General features: G+C 44.1%; 1 protein-coding gene across 5 annotated transcripts in view; it reads left to right on the forward strand.

Moving 5' to 3' along the window:
• NAV3 (neuron navigator 3) overlaps positions 1-22,030 on the forward strand; it is an 898,866-nt gene that overhangs the window by 491,233 nt on the left and 385,603 nt on the right. For 3 of the 5 annotated variants that reach the window (XM_077265343.1, XM_077265344.1, XM_077265342.1), the window contains exon 1: positions 1,400-1,749. The exons of the other annotated variants lie outside the window; for them this stretch is intronic. In XM_077265343.1, coding sequence (XP_077121458.1) covers positions 1,507-1,749 — 243 coding nt within the window. In that variant the 5' untranslated portion in view covers positions 1,400-1,506. Of the gene's footprint in view, positions 1-1,399; positions 1,750-22,030 lie in introns of those variants that run through there. 5 annotated transcript variants of the gene reach the window in all.

Raw genomic sequence — 22,030 nt, forward strand, 5'->3', positions numbered from 1 at the left:
ATGATTGTCATTTTTGTTCATTGATGGTTTCATCACTAATCCTATTGTCTCTTCAGAGAGGATGAGAACTAGAACTCTAGTGCCACCTATTGGAGGCAGCAATCCTAACAGTCAATGTCGACCTTTTAACGAGCCTTGTCACATGACTTAGGATAATAGCCAAACCAGAATCTCAATTTGCAGACACTGTGTTTCGGGGTACTGCCCCTCATCAGTGCAAAGTGGAGATCTGGTTTGGCTGATTGAGAGGCGTCTTACCGGGATCCAAGAAGTATCGTTTTTCCTTGCGGAGAGTGACATGATAAGCATGTCGAGGTGAGGAGACTTAAAGCCGCAATGCTCCTCTGGAATATATGCAAATTGTCTCTTCAGAGAGGATGAGAACTAGAACTCTAGTGCCACCTATTGGAGGTAGCAATCCTAACAGTCAATGTCGACCTTTTAACGAGCCTTGTCGCATGACTTAGGATAATAGCCAAACCAGAATCTCAATTTGCAGACACTGTGTTTCGGGGTACTGCCCCTCCTCAGTGCAAAGTGGAGATCTGGTTTGGCTGATTGAGAGGCGTCTGACCGGGATCCAAGAAGTATCGTTTCTCCTTGCGGAGAGTGACATGATAAGCATGTCGAGGTGAGGAGACTTAAAGCCGCAATGCTCCTCTGGGAAATATGCAAATTGTCTCTTCAGAGATGATGAGAACTAGAACTCTAGTGCCACCCAGTCCCAGAGGAGCATTGCGGCTTTAAGTCTCCTCACCTCGACATGCTTATCATGTCACTCTCCGCAAGGAGAACGATACTTCTTGGATCACTAATCCTACAAAGGTTTGTGGTGTTCACGAACCTTGTTTTTATGGTGATGTTGTTTGCAGGAAAATTAAGATCTGTTATGAAAATGGAAGGAAACAACATGAATTAACCAACAGTTTTGCTGAGCGTGTTTCCGGGCGGACAAGCGTGTTGAACAGCTGCTTGTTTTGGCCACTCTCAATGTCCTGCCTTCTTATTTAAAGTGGAAGCTGAATTGTATTTTTCTCAGAAAGAATGCAGGCTGCAGTCAGGAAGAGCTGAACTCTCAGGGCTGTTCTGACACATGCAGTAAGAAATTTCTTCATGCCTTCTCTTTTCCCATTTTTTTTTTCATTCTTGGAAAGCCCATACTTGAAATGCCTCTAAAGAGGTGGAGATTAAAACTATATCCCAGACACACAGATCTGTGAACGTTACCTTCAATCGACTCACGCCCCAAAGGAGTGTTTAATCTGATTCTGCAACTGACTGGCTGAATTGATTCCGTGAGAGTAAGCTAAAAACCCTCCAAGATGAGGAAAGTCCTAGACACATTATGAAAGCGTGTAGGATTCCAATTCTTAGGAAAACACATGGCTGAGACTTTGATTTGCCGTATTCTAGCAGCGGAGATGTACTGATTGCAGGCTATGCTAAAGGAAAGCTCTGCCAGCAGGTTTTTATTTTGTCTGCAGAGCTAAAATACTTGTAGAAAGTATGTCTGTGCTTGGCGTTTCCTCCAAGTTAAGACAGCCAGCTGTAGGATCAAAGCCAATACATACAGCTCTACCTATACCGCATGTTGGCAAGGCTATGTCACAGCAATATCCATCAAGGTCCCTGGAGCTGATGAAGGCTGAGAAGTCATTGAATTCTTGTCAGCTCATGTTAAAGCCATCTTGTGATTTTGATGAGAAGAAAACTTTTCAAGGCACTGTCAGACAAGCTGAAGATAGAAAGGTGAGTCAACGCTTACATAACTCCTATCCCCTTACTCTGATCCAAGGGGAATATTGATTTGCTGCTTCAATCTCCGCACTTCTCATTCATACATTCAGTTGTCCTCATGAAGGATGTTTTCATTTTGCTTTATGGAATTGGGAAGTACCTACATCTCATTGTGATTGCTTACTATGCATATGCTTTCCATGTTGTTTCGGGCCAAGGTGGGGGGAGTTTATTGATTGTAGTGGGGTTTCCGGCATTATTGCTTTGTGACACTGAGTAAAATCAGCATTTATTGCAAGGTGTCATATAAATTTATAATGCAAGGACTATACAGAATTGTAAATCACATTACAGTGAATCAATATATCGCTGCAAGACATTATTAGGATTAAAATGTGGATTCTGGATGTGGTAAAATATATTGAATGGGACCGTTTTTACATTGTAGCCCATATCTAGTCAAACCAAGACACTTAATAAATCCAAATGTTACCTGTAAACTTACTTTAGATGTAAGCTGTACCTGAACAGAACCAAAAAAGGATGATCTGGTCTGAAGATATTGATGATGTAACCTTAGGATAAGTAATGAATATCAGATTGGGGGTGTTTGAAGTCCACTTCCCATACTAATAATCAATTGTTACCAGGTCCCCCAGCTGCTAGTATTACACAGAGTACTTAGCCGGAGCACCGCATCTCCCTATATTGGCCATTCCATGGTCCTGCAGCTCATCTTTTGACCTAAATGGGAATTGAGCCACCGTACCCGACAATGGTCACTGGCTACATAAACTGTGTACTTCCTGCAACCAGGGGACCTAGTGACAGCTGATCAATGGGGTATCAGGTATTGGACCCACACCATTCGCATGTTAGTGACCGTTCTAATCTCACCAGTGCTATCCATGGTTTTGACGTACCCATGTTATTATATGGGAACGTGCACATAACCAATTTTTCCTCGGACCACATGATCCAAGGAAAAAAATAGCCACATGCACAATTGCATTCATTTCTATGGGTCCATGAAAAAATCAGACAACACTTGGATGACAGACGAGTGTGGTCCGATATTCACAGACTGTCATAAAGGAGAAGACTGGAGAACACTTAAATTCCGGTCAAACTCCAATCAGAGTCTGATCAGCAAAATTGGACCCATTTTCTTGGATGGAGAGAAAACCTGCACCTGCCCTAAGAATGAGTCATTGATATATTATAACTCCTGTGCATCACATTGAATAATGAATCAATTAAAAGCATTTTGGGCCTACCCAGACCTTAAAGGGAACCTATCACCCCGTTTTTTTCGGTATGAGATAAAAATACTGTTAAATAGGGCCTGAGCTGTGCATTGCAATAGTGTAGTTTGTGGACCCCGATTCCCCACCTATGCTGCCGAAATACGTTACCAAAGTAGTCGTTTTCGCCTGTCAATCAGGCTGGTCAGGTCGGATGGGCGTGGCTTCTTCCCCCAGATATTGCGTAGTTTTCCGTTGGTGGCGTAGTGGTGTGTGCATGTCCAAGGTCCCGAATCCTGCACAGGGGTGTAAAAATAGCAGCGATGTCCGTTATTCCATTGGTGATCGGTGGGCGCGGCCATCTTGCTTTGGCCGCGCGTGCGCAGAAGCGGCGCTCTGCTGGCCGCGGCTTCAGGAAAATGGCCGCAGGATTCCGCGCGTGCGCAGATGGATATCGCGGCGGCCATTTTCCTGAAGCCGCGGCCAGCAGAGCGCGCTTCTGCGCACGCGCGGCCAAAGCAAGATGGCCGCGCCCACCGATCACCTATGGAATAACGGACATCGCTGCTATTTTTACACCCCTGTGCAGGATTCGGGACCTTGGACATGCGCACACCACTACACCACCAACGGAAAACTACGCAATATCTGGGGGAAGAAACCACGCCCATCCGACCTGACCAGCCTGATTGACAGGCGAAAACGACTACTTTGGTAACGTATTTCGGCAGCATAGGTGGGGAATCGGGGTCCACAAACTACACTATTGTAATGCACAGCTTAGGCCCTATTTAACAGTATTTTTATCTCATACCGAAAAAAACGGGGTGATAGGTTCCCTTTAATCTCAGCCAGAAGCATGTTGCGTTTCACACACTGGTTGTGTCAAAGGTTCAGAAAGGACTGAAGCTTTGGCCATTTGCATTATATGTCAAATCAATACATCTTCTTAAACTTATAAATTTGACGGCTGTGGTTATTCATGAAAATACAAATTGGGATAATTTTCCCTACCACAGTGGCACCTCTATTGAGGTATGAGTGACAACTATATCTACATTTTGTATAAATAGTGACACTTCTTTAATTTAATATCTGATCATCCAGAAAAATATATTCTTGTGCTTTATTCCATTACAGAGGCGCATTTGTAATTAAATTGTAGCTCCAATTATACAGAAAAATTCTTATAGTGTAAAGCGTGTGCAGTGATCATTGTTCTAAACCACATTCATTATCGACTTTGCTCAAAATAGCAGCTGTGGTTCATTCTGTCTTGTCGATCTCCAATAGTGAAGCCAGTCACATTGCATTCTGCATCGGTGGCTTCCGCACAGAAGACTAATACCTTGGAGACCGCATGAAACAAGGCTGAGTCGTGGTGCAATTTAGAAGTAAAATTGCAGTGCAAGTGATTTTGAAAATATTTCAAAACCCCTTAACGACTAGAGGTATTTTTGGTTTTGCATTTTTATTTATTGCTCTCCTTCATCCCAGAGCCATAACTTTTTAGTTTTCGGTCAATATGGCCATGTGAGGGCTTGTTTTTTGCGGGACGAGTTGTACTTTTGAAAAACGCCATTGGTTTTAACCTATCGTGTACTGGAAAATAATGCAAAGTGCAATCCCACAGTTGTTTTTTGTTTTGCTTTTTTACTATGTTCACTAAATGCTAAAATTGACCTGGCATTATGATTCTCCAAGTCATTACGAGTTCATAGACACCAAACATGTCTAGGATCTTTTTGATCTAAGTGGTTAAAAAAAATATGTCAAACTTTGTTAAAAACAAAAAAAATTGTGCAATTTTCCGTTACCCATAGCGTCTCCATTTTTCGTGATCTTGGGTTGGGTGAGGGCTTATTTTTTTATTGAGCGCTCGTTTTTAATTATACTATTTTGGTGCAGATACGATCTTTTGATCGCCCGTTATTGCATTTTAATGCAATGTTGTGGCGACCAAAAAACCATAATTCTGGTGTTTTGACTTTTTTCTCACTATGCCGTTTAGCGATCAGGTTAATCCTTTTTTTATTTGGTGGGCGATTCTGAATGCTGTGATACCAAATATGTGTATGTTTGAAATTATTTTTTTTGAATGGGGCAAATGGGGGTGATTTAAACTTTTATATTTTTGTATTTTTTTTATAACCCGATCGTCTCTGCTACCTACGGGCGATGATCAGATTGCCTGTATGTAGCAGAATTACTCACTTGTTATAAGCGCCAACAACCGGGCAATCCAGCAGTGACAACCATAGAGGTCTGAAGTAGACCTCTGGTTGTCATGCCAACCCATCAGTGACCCGCGATCACGTGATGGGGGTCACCGATGGGCGGAGTTTGACATCGGCATTTAACAGGTTAATAGCTGTGCGTGAATTGCGACATGTTCAAAATAGCTGACATGTGCCTGGAAAGATGTGGGCTCAACACTTGAGCCAACGTCAAAGGGAGGGAGTCTGACATTGGCGTACATTTAAACCCGATGTCGGAAAGGGGTTCAGAAGGACAATTATAAAATCTCCATTGTGTTTTAATTTCTTTTAGTCAAGTTTATGCATTCTAACCTTGCAATTCAACTGTTTGTTAACACCCCTGTAATCCAGAATTTCTGATATTCTGGAACCTATCAGGTCTCATTATTCTGAAATTTTTAAAGAAAACGTTTAAAGAATCATTCTGGCATTTTTTTAAATGTCACCATGGGAATGGTATTAATCTATGTTCCCTGCCTCTAGAATATAGTTGCAACCCGTCTTCTGCTCTTCCTGCTCCACACTGGTCCTGTTCTGCCATCTTGTTACCGCAACTTCTTACTGACCGGAATCCAGAGGTGACAGTCACAAGCTCTATGTGTAAGTTTATGACAGCCTCATCCTAGCCTCATTCTGATTCTCATAGACTTACATTGAGAAGTGACTTCCGGCTCTCCCAGCAAATACTGGAATGATTCGGCAGCTCACAACCAGCAAAAGACAGCTGGAGTGTCCCTGAGGATATCAGAACACAGCAGCTGGTAAGCATATTACTAATGGGAGGAAAAAAAGGAATTAGTGACTCCATTCCAAAGGTAAAATTTTTTAAAAAAACAGTATCAGAATATAAAATTATATTATTCAAAACCTCCTCTTTAATTTTTATTAACTTCATTTGAACCTAAAATATAATTAAAGGATTTATTTGTGTCAAGTATCCTCAAGAATAACTGTGCTTCATAGACTTTCTGCTTGATTGCATTTTCCTCTGAAGTTTCCTATAGACTGCTAAGCTGCGTTTATTATTTGCACCAAGTGTTGTGGACTTGAGGTTCTCTCTGCACCTGTTTGAATCACCGTGTGATAATATAGACTTTACCACTTATAAAACTGTGTCCTGTAGTCGTCTTGTTCCACGCAAAGAGTCTCCTGAGTTATCCCCTATAATTATTACAGATGGTAGGTAAACAGCGTATAAATAACAAATACAATGACAGTAGTTACTCTCACTAACACCGACTAAGGGTATACACAGGTACACTTAAACAGAGCTAATAGTTATATGCAAGCAAAATACAATGTGATTAACTCTTTCTATGCATAAAACAATAAAACTACAGTGTTGTGGAAGTAGTTTAGTTATGGCCAATTTACAGCAGTTTTCTAAATGTTATCATGGTTAGGACATGTTTAATGTCCTGTTCTCTTAGGGTTAATTTTGCTGGCCTCCCTTTGGTTATGGGAGGGGTATTTATACTCACTCCAGAATAGGATTCCCTGTCAGCTATACGTGCTATTTTAGTCTGTGTGCCTGACCCCTGGAGTGTGTGCTCGGTTTGCATAGTGTTTCCCTTGCTCTCCGTGCATTACTCTGTTTGTTTGTTCTTCTTGATTACTGACCTCAGGCTTCTCTTCTGACAATCCCCTGTCTCTCCTCTTTGGTACTTCCTGATCTCCTAGCTCTGACCTTTTGTTTGACAACTCTCTTGTGTTTATCCTTTCTCTGCACCCCGGCGTCTGGCTCCACCCCTGACTACCTCCCACTCTGTCACATGTTTCAGGTCCTGTTTTTAACCAGGTTAGTAACCCGGTGTTTTGCTCAGCTCCCTTGCTGCTGTGTGCAGCGTTCCCCACAGTAGTATTACCCGAGAGTCGTGACAAATGTCTTTTACAGAAGAGGCCTTTTTCCCTTACTAACTAGACCTCTATAACATTGTTTGTATATGCGCATATATATTCAGATGTAATATGGTACTTATATGTCCTGAGACTTAAGTAGCTGGTCCTGGGCTGAGTCCCGAATAATCAGAAATGCCATCTTGAAGCTCTTAGGGAATGCCAATCTCTCCAATGTAGTGCCTCCCTAAGTCTTTAGACATGAGGCCTCATATGGCCTAGCCCAACATGCTCTGCAGCTGGTTGTCCTCACCGACTTGGTTCATGTCAAATTGAGCAACGCCGCATCTTAGAGTCACTAACAACAGATCCAGAGTTGCACCGCACTATCCAGACTTTTCACAAGGATCAGCACCTCCACTTTCCTCTGGTACCTTCTTCGCCTCTGCCAAACTGTTCACCAACAGTAGTGGCCGGAGCTGGAGCCGCCCCTCCCCCCCCAGCGGCGTAAGTGAAGGCAAACATGACCATGGGATGGAGGGAGGGGTTAGGGTTATTGGGGAGGAGTAATGGAAAGAGCGGGAGCTTATATAGTGGTGGGGGGGTGGGCCAAGCAGTTCCCGCTCTCCTGGCTTCGTGAGTACACCTACCTGACAATGGCTGCGGTGGACCAGATCTTGGAGAGCCTGAGGGCTGCGGCTGCCTCGCACCCTCCCGATTGGCTGCAGCAGCAGGTGGCGGGCATCCTGGGGAGCGGTGGTCAGGCTGCGGCTGCGGCGGCTTCCCCGCTGCGGCGCTCGCGCCGCGCCAGACCGCCGGAACGACTCTCACCCGACTCTGCACCTCGGGCCCCACGTAGGCGTAGGAGCCCCTCCAGGGACCCTCCAGGTCGGGCGCCAGCGGGTCGCGGTGCTAGAAGGCCCCGGCCTGGGAGGAATCCATTGGCCACGAGGGGTTCATCTTCGGCTACTAGGCCTCCGCCTCGCAGCACTGTAGGGGCGGAGCCTGTTTGAGCTGGGCAACGAGGAAGGACTTGTACGATGGGGGGCCGCAGCGGTGATGTCCCTGCCGCGCGGCCTGCCTCAGCGTCACCAGCGGCTACGCAGAGCGGTGGTTCCGGGACGGGCGGCTTGGGGTCTCAAGCACTGGGGCCGGCCCGGGATGCTGCAGCAGGTTACTCTCCTGCTCCAGGAGTTCAGGACGGGATGGCGTTTTCACCAGGACCGGTTGGTGGCTCCGCAGCTTCGTCGGTGCAGTCATTTGGAGGGCGGCTGGCACCAGATCGGACACCTCGTCGGCTAGAGCATCGCAGAGATTGCAACAGGATTCATTCCAGGGGCCCAGCATGGCACCCCCCTCTGATGGATCGTTTGGAGCGTGACGGAGTCGGCAGGACCCTGGTACTCCGGCTGGAGGGATCACAGCTCCTTCGCAGCCTGGTGAGTGTGCGTCTTTGTCTTTACTATCTGATCAATTGTTATCCTCGCCAGTGGTTCGGGGTTTGCAAGGCGATGGGGGGTCTGTTTTTGGGGCCGTGGGCCCGAGTGCAGGGGATGCAGGGGGGGTAAGTGCGCTTTTGGAGAATGTGAGGGATTTATTGTCAAGATTGGAGAGGGGTATGAATGATCAGAGGCATTTGGCAGCATGGATAGGTGCTGGTGGTGTGGGTATGGGAACTAGGGAGGTAGCGGTTAGCCCTGTGGCTCCGGTTTCAGTTTCAGTGCAGACGGAGAAGGAAAAAGAATGCCGTATTCACTTGGATGATAGGGCGCATGGGGAGGTGTATGTTTGTTTTGAGGGCCCCTTGGGGGCACACCTTAAAAAAGAGGTGAGAGAAAAAATTGTAAAGAATGAGTATGTGGAAATTTTTTCATTACTTCCCCTTGAAAAATTTAATCTGGATAAAGGGAAGAAAGAGGACAGTAAAAAGGAGGAGGAGGAGAAGCGCAGATGGCGTTTAATTCCCCAGACTTTTGTTAACTGGCTGCAAGCCTTTGCTATTTTGGCTAGTGTGATTGGGGAAAAGGCGCCAGAGAATTGTTTGGGCCTGTTCTGCTATATGGATTCCATTGGGGAAGCTCATAGAGTGTATGGGGGGCAGGCTTGGTTGAGGTACGATGAACAATTTCGTCAGCGTAAAGCGATTCAGCCGACATTGCGGTGGGACCAAAAGGATATAGGGCTATGGCTGCGCGTGATGGCGCAGTATAAGTTCGGTCATTCCTTTCAAGGGGGGGCCGGATCTTCTGGTCAAGGTAGCCAATCCACCGGCACGGGGGCGTCAAGCCAGTCTGGTCAGGCAGGGCGGCGTAAGGCAGGCCTGTGTTGGCAGTACAATGACGGACAGTGTAAGTACGGGGTTAATTGCAAATTCAAGCATCTGTGCTCCCATTGCAATGGATCTACACACGGGGCAGCAAAATGTTTTAAAAAAGGCAAGTCAAAGACAGGGGCAGGGAATTCCTATGGGGGTGACGCCGGTGAGGCTGGAAAGGATGGCCCCCTATCTAAGTAGATATCCTGAGAGGGAGGCAGCAGAGTTGTTATTCAGTGGTTTTCAGGTCGGTTTTGTTATCCCGGCTCCGTCGTTTGAGGTGCCTCGGGTTCTTAAGAATTTGCGTTCGGCTTTGGTTCATAAGGAGATTGTTTCGGAAAAATTGAATAAGGAGGTGACGTTAGGGAGGATGTTGGGCCCGTTTTCGTCATTGCCGTTTAAGGATTTGGTAGTTTCCCCGCTGGGTGTGGTCCCTAAGAAGGAGATGGGTATGTTTCGGCTCATTCACCATCTTTCTTACCCGCGGGGACTATCGGTTAACGATGGTATCGCTCCTGAGCTCTGCTCTGTGGTGTATGCATCATTTGATGAGGCCATTGGGTGGGTGCGTAAGTTTGGGAAGGGGGCGCTGTTGGCAAAAACAGATATTGAGGCGGCATTCCGGTTATTGCCTGTTCATCCAGGTAGCGTAAGACTTCTTGGTTGTTTTTGGGAAGGGGGGTTTTTTGTGGATCGATGTTTGCCCATGGGTTGCTCGTTATCATGTGCATTGTTTGAAACTTTCAGTTCGTTTCTGGAATGGGCAATTAAGGACGTGTCAGATTGTGATTCAGTGATACACTATCTGGATGATTTCTTGTGCGTGGGTCCGGCTGGGTCCGATCGTTGCCATAGGCTTTTGAGGGCAGTGGAATGGGTGGCTGAGCGGTTTGGGGTACCTCTGGCTCCTGGTAAAACAGAAGGCCCGTGCACGTGCTTGAGTTTTCTGGGCATTGTCATAGATACTGTGGCGTGGGAGTTTCGGCTTCCGGTGGAGAAGATTCAGGGGCTTCGCCAGGATTTGGTCAGAGCGCGGGTGAAAAAATTGCCATTGCGGGATGTACAGTCTTTGCTGGGAAAACTCAATTTTGCGTGTAGGGTGATGTCGATGGGGAGAGTTTTCTCCAAAAGGCTGGCTAGTGCTACTGCGGGTGTCTGAGCCCCACATCATTTTGTGCGGTTGTCAGCTGATTTAAAGGAGGATTTGGCGGTTTGGAGCACTTTTTTGGAAACTTACAATTGTCGTTCATTGGTGATGGAAGAGGTTGTGGGAAATGACTCGATGGATTTGTTCACGGATGCGGCTGGCAGCAGTGGTTTAGGAGCGTACTTTCGAGGGCAGTGGTGTGCGGCGCCTTGGCCTGCGGAATGGTTCTCGGAAGGGTTGGTGCGGAATGTTGCGTTATTGGAAATTTTTCCTATTCTGGTGGCCGTTTACTTATGGAAGCAGGAATTTCGTAACAGGCGCATTCGTTTCAACTGTGATAATATGGGGGTGGTGTGTGCGGTCAATGGTCTCACGGCATCGTCGCCTCCGGTGGTAAAAGTTTTGAGACAGCTGGTTCTTCGTTGTTTGGAGTTGAATTCTCAGGTTACGGCTACTCATGTGCCTGGGGTGTGTAATTCAATAGCTGATTCTCTTTCTCGTTTTCAGTTCGACCGTTTTCGGTCCTTGGCTCCAGAAGCGGAGAGCAGCGGTTTGGAGTGCCCGGCGGAGCTTTGGCTAGTGGTGTCCGGGACGCAGAAGATCTGATTAGATCGTCGTTGGCTCCCAAGACTTGGGAGGCTTACCAGGCGGCTTGGTTGTTATGGGAAAGAGAGTTGTTTTTTCACCATGGTGAGGGTGATCCTGATGGACAGGTGGGGGTCTTGTTGTCATGGCTGAGTCGGGGGTTTTCTGAAGGTTGGTCCTGGTCTAAAACGTCGCGTTTGATAGCTGCGTTAGCTTTTGGTTTTAAGCTGAGAGGACAGCGGGATTTATCAAAAGTGTTCCTGGTAAAACAGGCAGTTAAGGGTTTTCGTAGACAGTATAACCGTTTGGATTCGAGGCGTCCAATTTCTTTCGTGATGTTGGAGCGGTTAGGCGAGGCGTTAGGACAGTGTTGTGAGTCGGAATTTGAACACTGTCTGTTCAGACTGGCTTTTTCTTTGGCCTTCTTCGGCGCTATGAGAATTGGAGAGTTGGTGTCTCCCAATAAGAGAGTAGTGGGGGGTATTTTGGCACGCGACGTAATTTTGCATGACGAGTGTGTGGAATTTTGGTTACGTCGATCTAAGACGGATCAGGCGGGTCGAGGTAAGAAGATCGTTCTCGGCTCAGTTAGTGGTTCAAGGATGTGCCCAGTTGATTGTTTGAGAGTTTTTTGGGGACGGGGTTCGTCCAGGGCGGGTTCGTTGCTTTGCCACGGGGACGGTTCCTCGCTGTCGCGATATCAGTTTCATATGGTCTTTAAAAGGGCGATTGGAGCTTTAGGGCTAGATGATTCTCGATTCGCTCCTCATTCGTTCCGGATTGGGGCAGCAACCGCTGCAGTGAAGGGGGGTCTGGGTTCTGAGGTCATCAAGCGCATTGGTAGATGGAAGTCTAACAGATATCGCACTTATGTTAGGAATTGATGGTGGAGTGCTGGGTGGCATCAGGTTTGATGTCCGGGTGGTTTTAGCGTTGGTTTAACTGCATGTGTTTGTATTTTTCAGATTCCCCTCCGCTGCTTGTGTGGATTTTCGGCCATTCTTATGTTCATTGGGGAGCCCTGAGAGCTGATGTGCGGTCGGAAGGTAGACAGCTGGGATTCGATCGCTCGGTGGCGGTGGTGCGATGGATTGGATTTAGGGGCTTGGTCTGGAATAAGGTGCTGAAGGAAATCCATAAGGCAGTTATTTTGGATAAGTCACCTGATATTCTGGTGTTGCATGTGGGGGGTAATGATTTGGGGGCAAGACCCTTTAGAGAATTAATCAGGGATATTAAGCAAGATTTGCTTCGGGTATGGCTCTTATACCCGGGTGTGATAGTAGTTTGGTCTGAGATAGTGCCGCGGAAGCATTGGCGGAACATGAGATCTTTGGACAAGCTTAACAAAGCACGAATTAAAGTAAACAGAGCGGTGTCTGCTTTTGTTGTGCGGAATGGAGGAGTTGCCGTGCGGCATTTTGAATTGGAAAAAGGTGAGGGGGCCTTTTGGCTGGCGGATGGTGTCCATCTGAATGCAGTCGGAATGGATTTCTGGGCACTGGGTTTGCAAGAAGGTGTGGAGAAGGCCATAGCGTTTTGTTTTGGTGGGGTCTTGGGTCTTTGAGGTGTTCAAAGACCCTCGTTGTGGTGGCTGGGGGGAGTCCTTGGAGTTGGTGGAAATTGGGTTGGGGGAGCCATTGGCTGATGGCTCCTCTGTATTTAGAGGTCAATTGGTTTTGGATCTGGTGACTGGGGTGGGGGTTCCGGCAGGGGTGGTCGGTTCCCCTGGAATATTAGCGTGAACAGTTAACCCTATGGGGTTCTTTGGTGCTCCCGAGCCAGTAGGGTAACGGCTGGGAGTAATTCTGGTTTGGATAAAGTCACGCTATGCTGTGTTGGTCACCAGATTCTTGGGAGCTCCAAGGACTCCTTCACAGTTTTAATGATTGGTGTTTTTTATATATTCAATGTTGTTTTTGTTGTTTTTATGTTAAATAAATAAAAAGGCTGCTGTGGCCGATATTATTCCAAAGAATATGTTGTAAGTGTGTTTTTGATGGGCAATGGGGGTGGAAAACGGAGGTATGTACAAGTTTAAGTAGGATGGGGTGTTTCCCCGCTACCCCAATCGCTCGACATTACCAGGGTCGTGCCATTCCTCCCCCTTCCCCATGCTCTAACTCGGGTCTCTGCTTGTCAAAACATTTATTACATCACGAATCTCTAAAATACAGTAAACTGCAATTAACCCTTAAAGAGGAGCAGGGATTGTCTAAAGTAGGGAACCCCTTTAATCATTTTTGGGACACTTTTGTGCCAACCAAAATTGTCAAGTTGGCTGGTCAAAGATTAAATGAGTTGTAATCTTTAATGTCATTTGCTTATCCCTCAAACCAGTTCTTAATGCCAATTCACCTGTCTCATAGCAGCTGTACTGGTGGTTGTAGATAACAGATCTCAAATTTCTTGTTTATTTTATATGGGCTAAATCAACCAATTATGGTACCAAAGCCAGGCCTGGGAGACAAGAAAAGCAATTCAGCTGGGCATAAATTATAGAAGAATGCAGGTTGTTTTTAAGGCAGATGAATAATAGCAGACCTTGTTACGTAATACATTATAACTCATGGCTTCATACCTTCGTAATATAATGTTTGCTTTGCATCTAAAGAGAACCATTGTTTTCATTAGACAGACTGCATTGTTGTGTTAGAGGGTCAGTGCCCAGCCTTAACTGTGGTGCTAAAGAGTTATTTGGCACAATTTTCCCTATAAATATACACAAAATATCCACCCAAGATACTGGTGAAAGTTTGGCCAGACACGATATGAGTCACATTATCATTTTTTTCCACACCCTCATGGACTTGGGATTCCCTTAGCACGGCTCATTTTCCTTATTTCCCAGACGTCAGTCCATCTGGCTGTTGCAAAATGTTAAGTTGTAACTTCAATAGAAATGCTTTTTTACAAATATGACTTTAGCACATAATTCAGAAAATTGCGAATATATGGAAAGTTAGTACATGTATGATATCATAGTAATTGGTGTTTCTAGGTCGAAGAACGTGTCGTGTGATTGGGAACATCATTTCACAGTGTTCTTGTCAGGATGCTACATGTTAATGTATAACCAGGATATACTATAAGATAAAATATAAAAAAAAATTTCTGTTCAGTGCCTCTAACCACCCAATCAGAGAGTTTATCCACTCTTATATTATAATATCCCAGTCTGACTTTAATGCCTAATAAAGGGTTACCTGGTTTACATAAAGTCTTCATAGGTAGGAGGAAACATCCCACTCGGAACTGTAAAATGTGTCTTTTAAAGGGAATATATAATAAGAAAATTACCTATTGTTTAAATCAGGTTTTTGTGCTAAATGCATTTTTTAAAATATTTTTGCTAATGTTTTATTTTGCATATAGGAATCTGTATTAAAAATAAAAAATAGAGCTCTTGCGATTTTTACACTGGCATCTGGGGCTTTTCAGACGATAGCTTCCTGTTGTTTCAGGAAACAACACATGTACACAGCCACAGTGACCCTGTCTTTTGTATTGATTGTCTGGTGAGCTTGTGCAATGGTCATTGTGAAGGGAGATCAGGTCTGGTGTGACATCACCTAATGTGATTGGTGGCTACTGTGTTATCAGCTGTCTACAGAGGTGTTACCTGTCATTGAAATCCTGGCTTCTTCTGTAATATGGAGTCTTTCATAAAACTCTTACTGAAAGAACAGGAATTATGAGTCTTTAAAAGGCCCTGTGGCCATTACAATTTTTATTCTTGCCAAAATTAAGAAAAAAAAAGAAAACTATAACAAAAGCCTGATGTCAACAACAGATCATTTCCGTATGATAGCTGTGCTTTAAAATAGGCCTTGCAGTTTGATCAACTAGGTTCTGCAAAGAAGGGAGAACTAGTAGTGATACTTCTATTAAAAAATTGGAAGCAATAGGTCAGCCTTAGAAAATTCACTGTGAAGTCCAAAAAATCAATATAAAGATTACAATGAAAAGTCACTGGATAAAGTTGCGTTTAAGGAGTATTCCATTGTATTGGCTGCAGTCTTATCATGCCTTGAACACTTTTAAAGAAAAAACTACCTAATATAAACTTAAAGGGTTTGTTCTTTTTCTGCAAACAAATACCCCCTCCTGCTGGTTATTATAAAGGAACAACCCACACTGTACTCACCTTCCCTGACTCCACCAGGGAGTATCTGTTGCTTCTCTCACTGTCTGTCATTAGCTGTGGCGTTGACCTCATTTCAACAGCTCTGCAGCCAATCAGTGAGCTCAGTGGCTTTGCCAGTGTAGACAAAAAGCGCATTGATTGGCTGCCACGCTATTGACGTGATGTCCGTTCAGCAGCCAATGCCAGATACCATTGAGCATCAGTGTAGACTGCAGCATGGGACATTAATTTACTGAAAGGGAACAACTCTTTTTAGGAGTTCTCTGATCTCTTATTGATCTGTCACGGGTTTACCGTGACAGAGAGGAGCCAGAAGACTGCGCGTCTGATTTCTCCTACTCCTGCACCGATTAGAAGCACTTCACCTTCATATTAAACAATGTAAATGTATTTTAGCAGTACAGGGGTTAATCTGCTCAGTTGAGAGCTCCCCAAGCATTTAGGCTCTCAGCTGTGCACTGTTAGCCACTCCCATCTCCTATATAATCTGGGACCTGCTAGCACTATTTGTCAGAGTTAGCTTTTGCTGCATGGCTGGAGATTGTTAGTGGTTATCATTGGAGAAAGGCGTTTGGTGGATTTATGTGTGACTGTTGCTAGGTTTTGAGGGTGGGATAATTCCCTTTATTCTCCTATTTTAGTTTAACCCCATCCTCCACTCCCTGGTGCATTCCTCTGGTGTCTGAGTATATTTGTATGTTTGGTATTTTTCGTTACCCCTGTGTATTACCTTGTTGGGCTGGTTGGTGTATTAGGGTACACTACTACTCCCCTATTCCCTGAGTGCGGTAAGGTTACAGACTGAGGGCGTATACAGGAGATAAGGCAAGGTATGTGGCCCCGGCATCTTCACCATTAGAAGTAATACAGGGAAGAGCAAGCTAGAGCGCTCCCCTAGCATTAAGGACAGGGAAGGAGCCTCTGGTCCGGGACACCCGATAAGAGAGTTGTGACATGATCTTTGGTATCGGACTAGTGAAGGTGTCATCCTCAAAACTCTCATCAGAACTAAGTGCCAGTGAGTTTTCTGGCACTGGAACTCAATCCCATGGACTAAATGTCAGCTGCATTCCCAAGCACAACTGCATAAATTCATGGTCTTTTGTGCCAGATTAAAATTTGAAGTTACATCAGTCCTTAATCCCTTCACTCTGTTTGTTCCTAAGGCATAGGCCATAAATCTACTGAACATCCTGAGAACACCTCACAAAGGCACCATAATAACACATTTTAAGGGATTTTACAGGAAAAATATGATAAGCCATCAATATCAGATTGGTGGGAGTCCGTATCCTTATTCAGTCAACTATTCAGTGGGGATGCTGGGGTTGACAGGCTTCCTAATCTGAAATTAGCATAAATCATAGGTCAAATAATCCTGGAACAGTCTTTAATTCGCTAGCTGTGTCCCATGAATATGTTGTCTGCAAGTCTCATTTACTGATGTCCAAGTACTGTAGAATTAATGGCAGCAATAGCATTGGGACTTTGTGAAATTAAATACATACCATCTGCACAAATGCCTGTCAAATGTACATATATTGTACCACTGTATAGCATACGGCATGACCTTTAAAGTGATTCTGTCACCAGGTTTTTGCCAACTCATCAGAGAGCAGTATAACGTAGAGACAGAGACATTGATTCTAGTGATATGTTACTTACTGGACTACTTGCTGTAGTTTTGATAAAGTAGGATCAGTAGGAGATTATCATTAGAGGACTAGTAAACCTGATGCCATGTAGTCCTCCATATTCATGAGCTCTGTATGAACTCGTTCCCATCACTAATTGGCACCTTTCTGCCTATGCACAGTGTACACAGAAAGCTGCCAGTCAGTGGATGAAGTTATACAGAGCTCAGCATTCAGAGAACTGCAATAGATAAACCAACTTTATAAAAATGGCAGCACGCAGCCCAATAAGTGATACATCGATGAAATCAGGGTCTCTGCCCCTACATCAAGCTGCTCAAAGATGGGGTAGTGAAAACCTGGTGACAGATCCTCTTTAAATAAGGCTCATAAAGTTGACAGTTGTACATTTATTATGACCTGTTCCTTCGCCAGCATTAGTGCATGTTGTTATTGTTATATTATGGTGTGAGATAGTCATCCTGTGCCTGCGTAGTTCAGACTTTGTGAAAGATTTCACAGTGGAGAAAATACCTTTAGGCTATATGTGCTGATAGCACAAGACAGGGATTGTCACTAAAAGCAGCAGCATTCCTTACATGACAGGACTGTCAGGATCTGATGCTTGAGGAAGTTTATCTCGAAACAATAGCCCATTCATGATATTTTCAGTATGTACGTCTATTTTATTTATTTTATATACCCTTGTCCTTGACGGTCCATGATACATAGCATTCTCTGTTATTCCTCTAAAACAGAGGTCCCCAACGTTTCTGACGTTGAGAGTCACATTCTGCTCTGAGAGAGGGTCACGAGCCACATTCAGGTACCGCCCCCCTCACAATAGTGGCAACCAAAGCCCCCATTACAGACATAATGGTAACCAAAGCTTTTCCACAAAAATCAATCACCCAATCACCCAGAATGCTGTAGATAAGCCCCTGATGCTGGTGGGCTTAGCTCACCTTCGATTTTGGGGGTGACAGGTTCCCTTTAACCCTCTTTCCATGACTTTTGAGACAATTCCTTACCCAGTCTGCTGACAATTCAGTGCCTCAGAACAGGGGAGTTCTGAATGGTTTTCACCAAACAATAGGAAAGAGTATCAAAACAACAGGAGCTCTCCTCTCTCTCCACAAAGTCCATGGCAATCGGTGTATGACCTCTGCTTGATATAGAAATATTAAACTAATATAAAATGACCTGTATGCTGACAGCTAATCCATACATCATGAGGAAGTAACATTTCAATATGGAATAATATCGAAAAGGAAGGGTTGTTGGGTAAAGAACGTATAAAGAAATGACTGGTCATGTAATTCCTCGGTATCTTTGTGGAGTCAAAGGTGAGTCTACATTAGAATAATAGTTTTATTCTTGGCTGCAGAAAACACATTTCTGTATTATATCTACTGTATTGTATCCCCAGTCTGGATTAAATATACATTTTAATGAGTCTCCGGGTTAGCTCTCACTTTCCAGAAATGTACTTATTCATGCTCATTCTTGCCGGAAGACTAGTTCGTAAGTTGAAAACCCCTAATATGCCCTGATATATATGGAATGTCTCACTCTTTTCCTTCCATTTCTGTCTAATTACATGTAAATATTACATACTTATGGAAAGGGTAAGTATAGACTGAGGTTTATGAGAGGTGATCTTTCTCATGGTGAAGGTCATACCTAAATAGAGAAGGGGTAGATAGAATAATACTTTCTCTCCTTTTAGTACTGTGACTATATAAACATGTTTTGTTGTGCAGCTATTGAAATCTACCTGGAATTTGTGCTATGCGGTGAGAAGTATGGAATGTTTCTCATTCAGAACATATTAAAAATCACTAGATTGTCTATTTGGTTTAACTGGTATTTCCTAGATATAGATCATCATTGGTCAACATGTCTCAGTACTTACAGGTGCTTCTCACACAATTAGAATATCATCAAAAAGTTAATTTATTTCAGTTCTTCAATACAAAAAGTTAAACTCATGTATTATATAGAGACATTACAAACAGAGTAATCTATTTCAAGGGTTTATATCTGTTAAAGGGAACCTGTCACCCCCCCCCCCAGGGACTATTAATGTAAAAGAGCCACCTTAAGCAGCACTAAGGCTGCATTTTGTGAAGGTGGCTCTTATGTTTATTATCTCTAGGAACGCTGAAATAATGAATTTTATAAATTTCCTGCCTTACCTCTATCGAGTCAGGGAGGTATGGTTTCTCCCCCTGACTCAACCGCCTCACAGCCGTCCATCATCCACCTCTGGCCTCCGGGCACCGCCTCCTCTCTTTTTAATGACGTCACCGGCGCCTGCGCTCTGCAGTCAGTTCTCAGACAAGCGCCATGCCTGCTGCCCGGGAACTTGCATCAGGTGATGTAAGGATATCGTACCTGCATGTAGTGGAGTCCACAGATCCCGCCCCACAGGGTGTTATGATGTATTCACACTGCAGGGCTGGGAATCTGGCACCTGTGCAGTGAGGATCTCTGTGCTTGTCCCCATCTCCCTCTGCCTCTTTCCTACAGAGATTATCACTGCGCATGCGCCAGATTCCCAGCCCTGCAGTGTGAATACATCATAACACACTGCGGGGCGGTATATGAGGCCTCCGCTACACGCAGGCGCGATATCCTTACATCACCTGATGTAAGTTCCCGGGCAGCGCGCACGGCGCATGCCTGAGAACTGATTGCAGAGCACAGGCACCGGTGACGTCACGAGAAAGAGAGGAGGCGGCGCCCGGAAGCCAGAAGGGGACGATGGACGGCTGTGAGGCGGTTGAGTCAGGGGGAGAAAACATATCTCTCTGACTCAATAGAGGTATGGCAGGAAATTTATAAAATTCATTATTTCAGCGTTCCTAGGGATAATAAACATAAGAGCCACCTTTAGAGAATGCAGCCTTAGTGCTGCTGAAGGTGGCTCTTTTACTTTAATAGGCCATGGGGGAGGGAGGGGTCACAGGTTCCCATTAGTGTTGATGATTATGGCTTGCAGCCAATGAAAACCCAAAAGTCACTATCTCAGTAAATTAGAATAATTAACACCTGCAAAGGCTTCTGAAGTGTTTAAAAAGGTCCTTTAGTCTGTTTCAGTAGGCTCCACAATCATGGGGAAGACTGCTGACTTGACAGATGTCCAGAAGGAAGTCATTGACACACTCCACAAGGATGGTAAGCCACAAAAGGTCATTGCTAAAGAAGCCGGCTGCCCTTCACAGAGTGCTAAATTCTAGCATATTAATGGAAAGTTGAGTGGAAGGAAAAAGTGTGGTAGAAAAAAGTGCACAAGCAACTGGGATAACCACAGCCATGAAAGGATTGTTAAGAAAAGGCCATTAAAAAATGTGAGGGAAATTCACAAGGAGTGGACTGCTGCTGGAGTCATTGCCTCTAGAGCCAGCACACACAGACATGCCCAGGACATGGGCTACAAGTGTCATATTCCTTGTGCCAAGCCACTTATGACCAATAGACAACACCTGAAGCGTCTTACCTGGGCAAAGGAGAAAAAGAACTGGACTGTTGTTCAGTGGCTGTTTTCCGATGAAAGTAAATTTTGCATTTCATTTGGAAAACAAGGTCCCAGAGTCTGGAGGAATAGTGGAGAGGCACACAACCCAAGCTTCTTGAGGTCTAGTGTGAAGTTTCCACAATCAGTGATGGTTTGGGGAGCCATGTCATCTGCTGGTATAGGTCCACTGTGTTTTATTAAGACCAAAGTCAGCGCAGCCATCTACCAGGAAATTTTAGAGCACTTCATGCTTCCCTCTGCCGACAAGCTTTTTTTAGATGGAAATTAAATTCTCCAGCAGGACTTGTCACGAGTCCACACTGCCAAAAGTACCAGTACCTGGTTTAAAAACAACTGGATCACTGTGCTTGATTGGCCAGCAAACTCTCCTGACCTTAACCTCATAGAGAATCTATGGGGTATTGTCAAGAGGAAGATGAGAGACCCCAGACCCAACAATGCAGACGAGGTGAATGCTGCTATTAAAGCAACCTGGGCTTCCATAACACCTCAGCAGTGCCACAGGCTGATCGCCTCCATGTCACGCCGTATTGATGCAGTAATTGATGCAAAAGGAGCCCCGACCTGGTATTGAGTGCATTTACTGAACATACATTTCAGTAGGCCAATATTTCGGATTTTAAAATAATTTTTCAAGCTGGTGTTATAAATTATTCTAATTTACTGAGATAATGACTTTTGGGTGTTCATTGGCTGTAAGTCATAATTAGCAACATTAACAGAAATAAACAATTGAAATAGATCACTCGGTTTGTAATGACTCTATACAATATAATGAATTTCACTTTTGGCATTGAAGAACTAAAATAAATTAACTTTTTGATGATATTCTAGTTTTGTGACAAGCACCTGTATATAGTGTATACATACAGTTTAATTATTAATCCTCTTTGTAGCCCTGCATATAGTATAGGCCTGAACACAGTAACTTGTGACAGATTATTCAAGGAGTAAGTGATTTGTTATATTTTTAATATAAAAACATTCCCTAATTTAGGGTTAATTTTGTAGAAACCTCTCTAAAATTGGAAATAATCTATTGAGCTATAGCTTCTGATAGATGTGAGCTACCTGAGTGATGCTTGAAACACGTAGGTTCTAAAACCGCTGAGTGCAGAAAATAAAGATGGTAGAAGAAACTAATTATTTTATTATAAATTTCCTAGGAGTAGAAGGAGAGGAAGGTAATGTGAAAAAAAAGTTGTTGGTATCATAAAAAATTACAATTTTTATTTCCTCCTTTTTTGAAAAGTTAAAAAAAACATATTATGATTAAGACCAGTATTCAGTATCATGTAAAAGTTTGGGCACCCCTGGTCAAATTTATTATCATCTTTAACTTTAGGCCTTTTAGAGATCATTTCATCTTCAACCCACTTAACTGTTCACAATAACAGTAATTATGACCAGAGGTTCCCAATTTTTTACGTGCCACTGTATATATGGTCAAAATCCGTTAACATGATTCTTACCAGCTTCTCTGTATTATGAAGTTTTTAATAATGACAAAATAAAGATTGGAATTTTTTATGATACCAAAATATTTTTTTTCTTCACATTACCATTTAATCACATGAGCTAGCGATT

This window comes from Ranitomeya variabilis, chromosome 5 (genome assembly GCF_051348905.1).
Source record: "Ranitomeya variabilis isolate aRanVar5 chromosome 5, aRanVar5.hap1, whole genome shotgun sequence".
Classification (NCBI taxonomy): Eukaryota; Metazoa; Chordata; class Amphibia; order Anura; family Dendrobatidae; genus Ranitomeya; species Ranitomeya variabilis.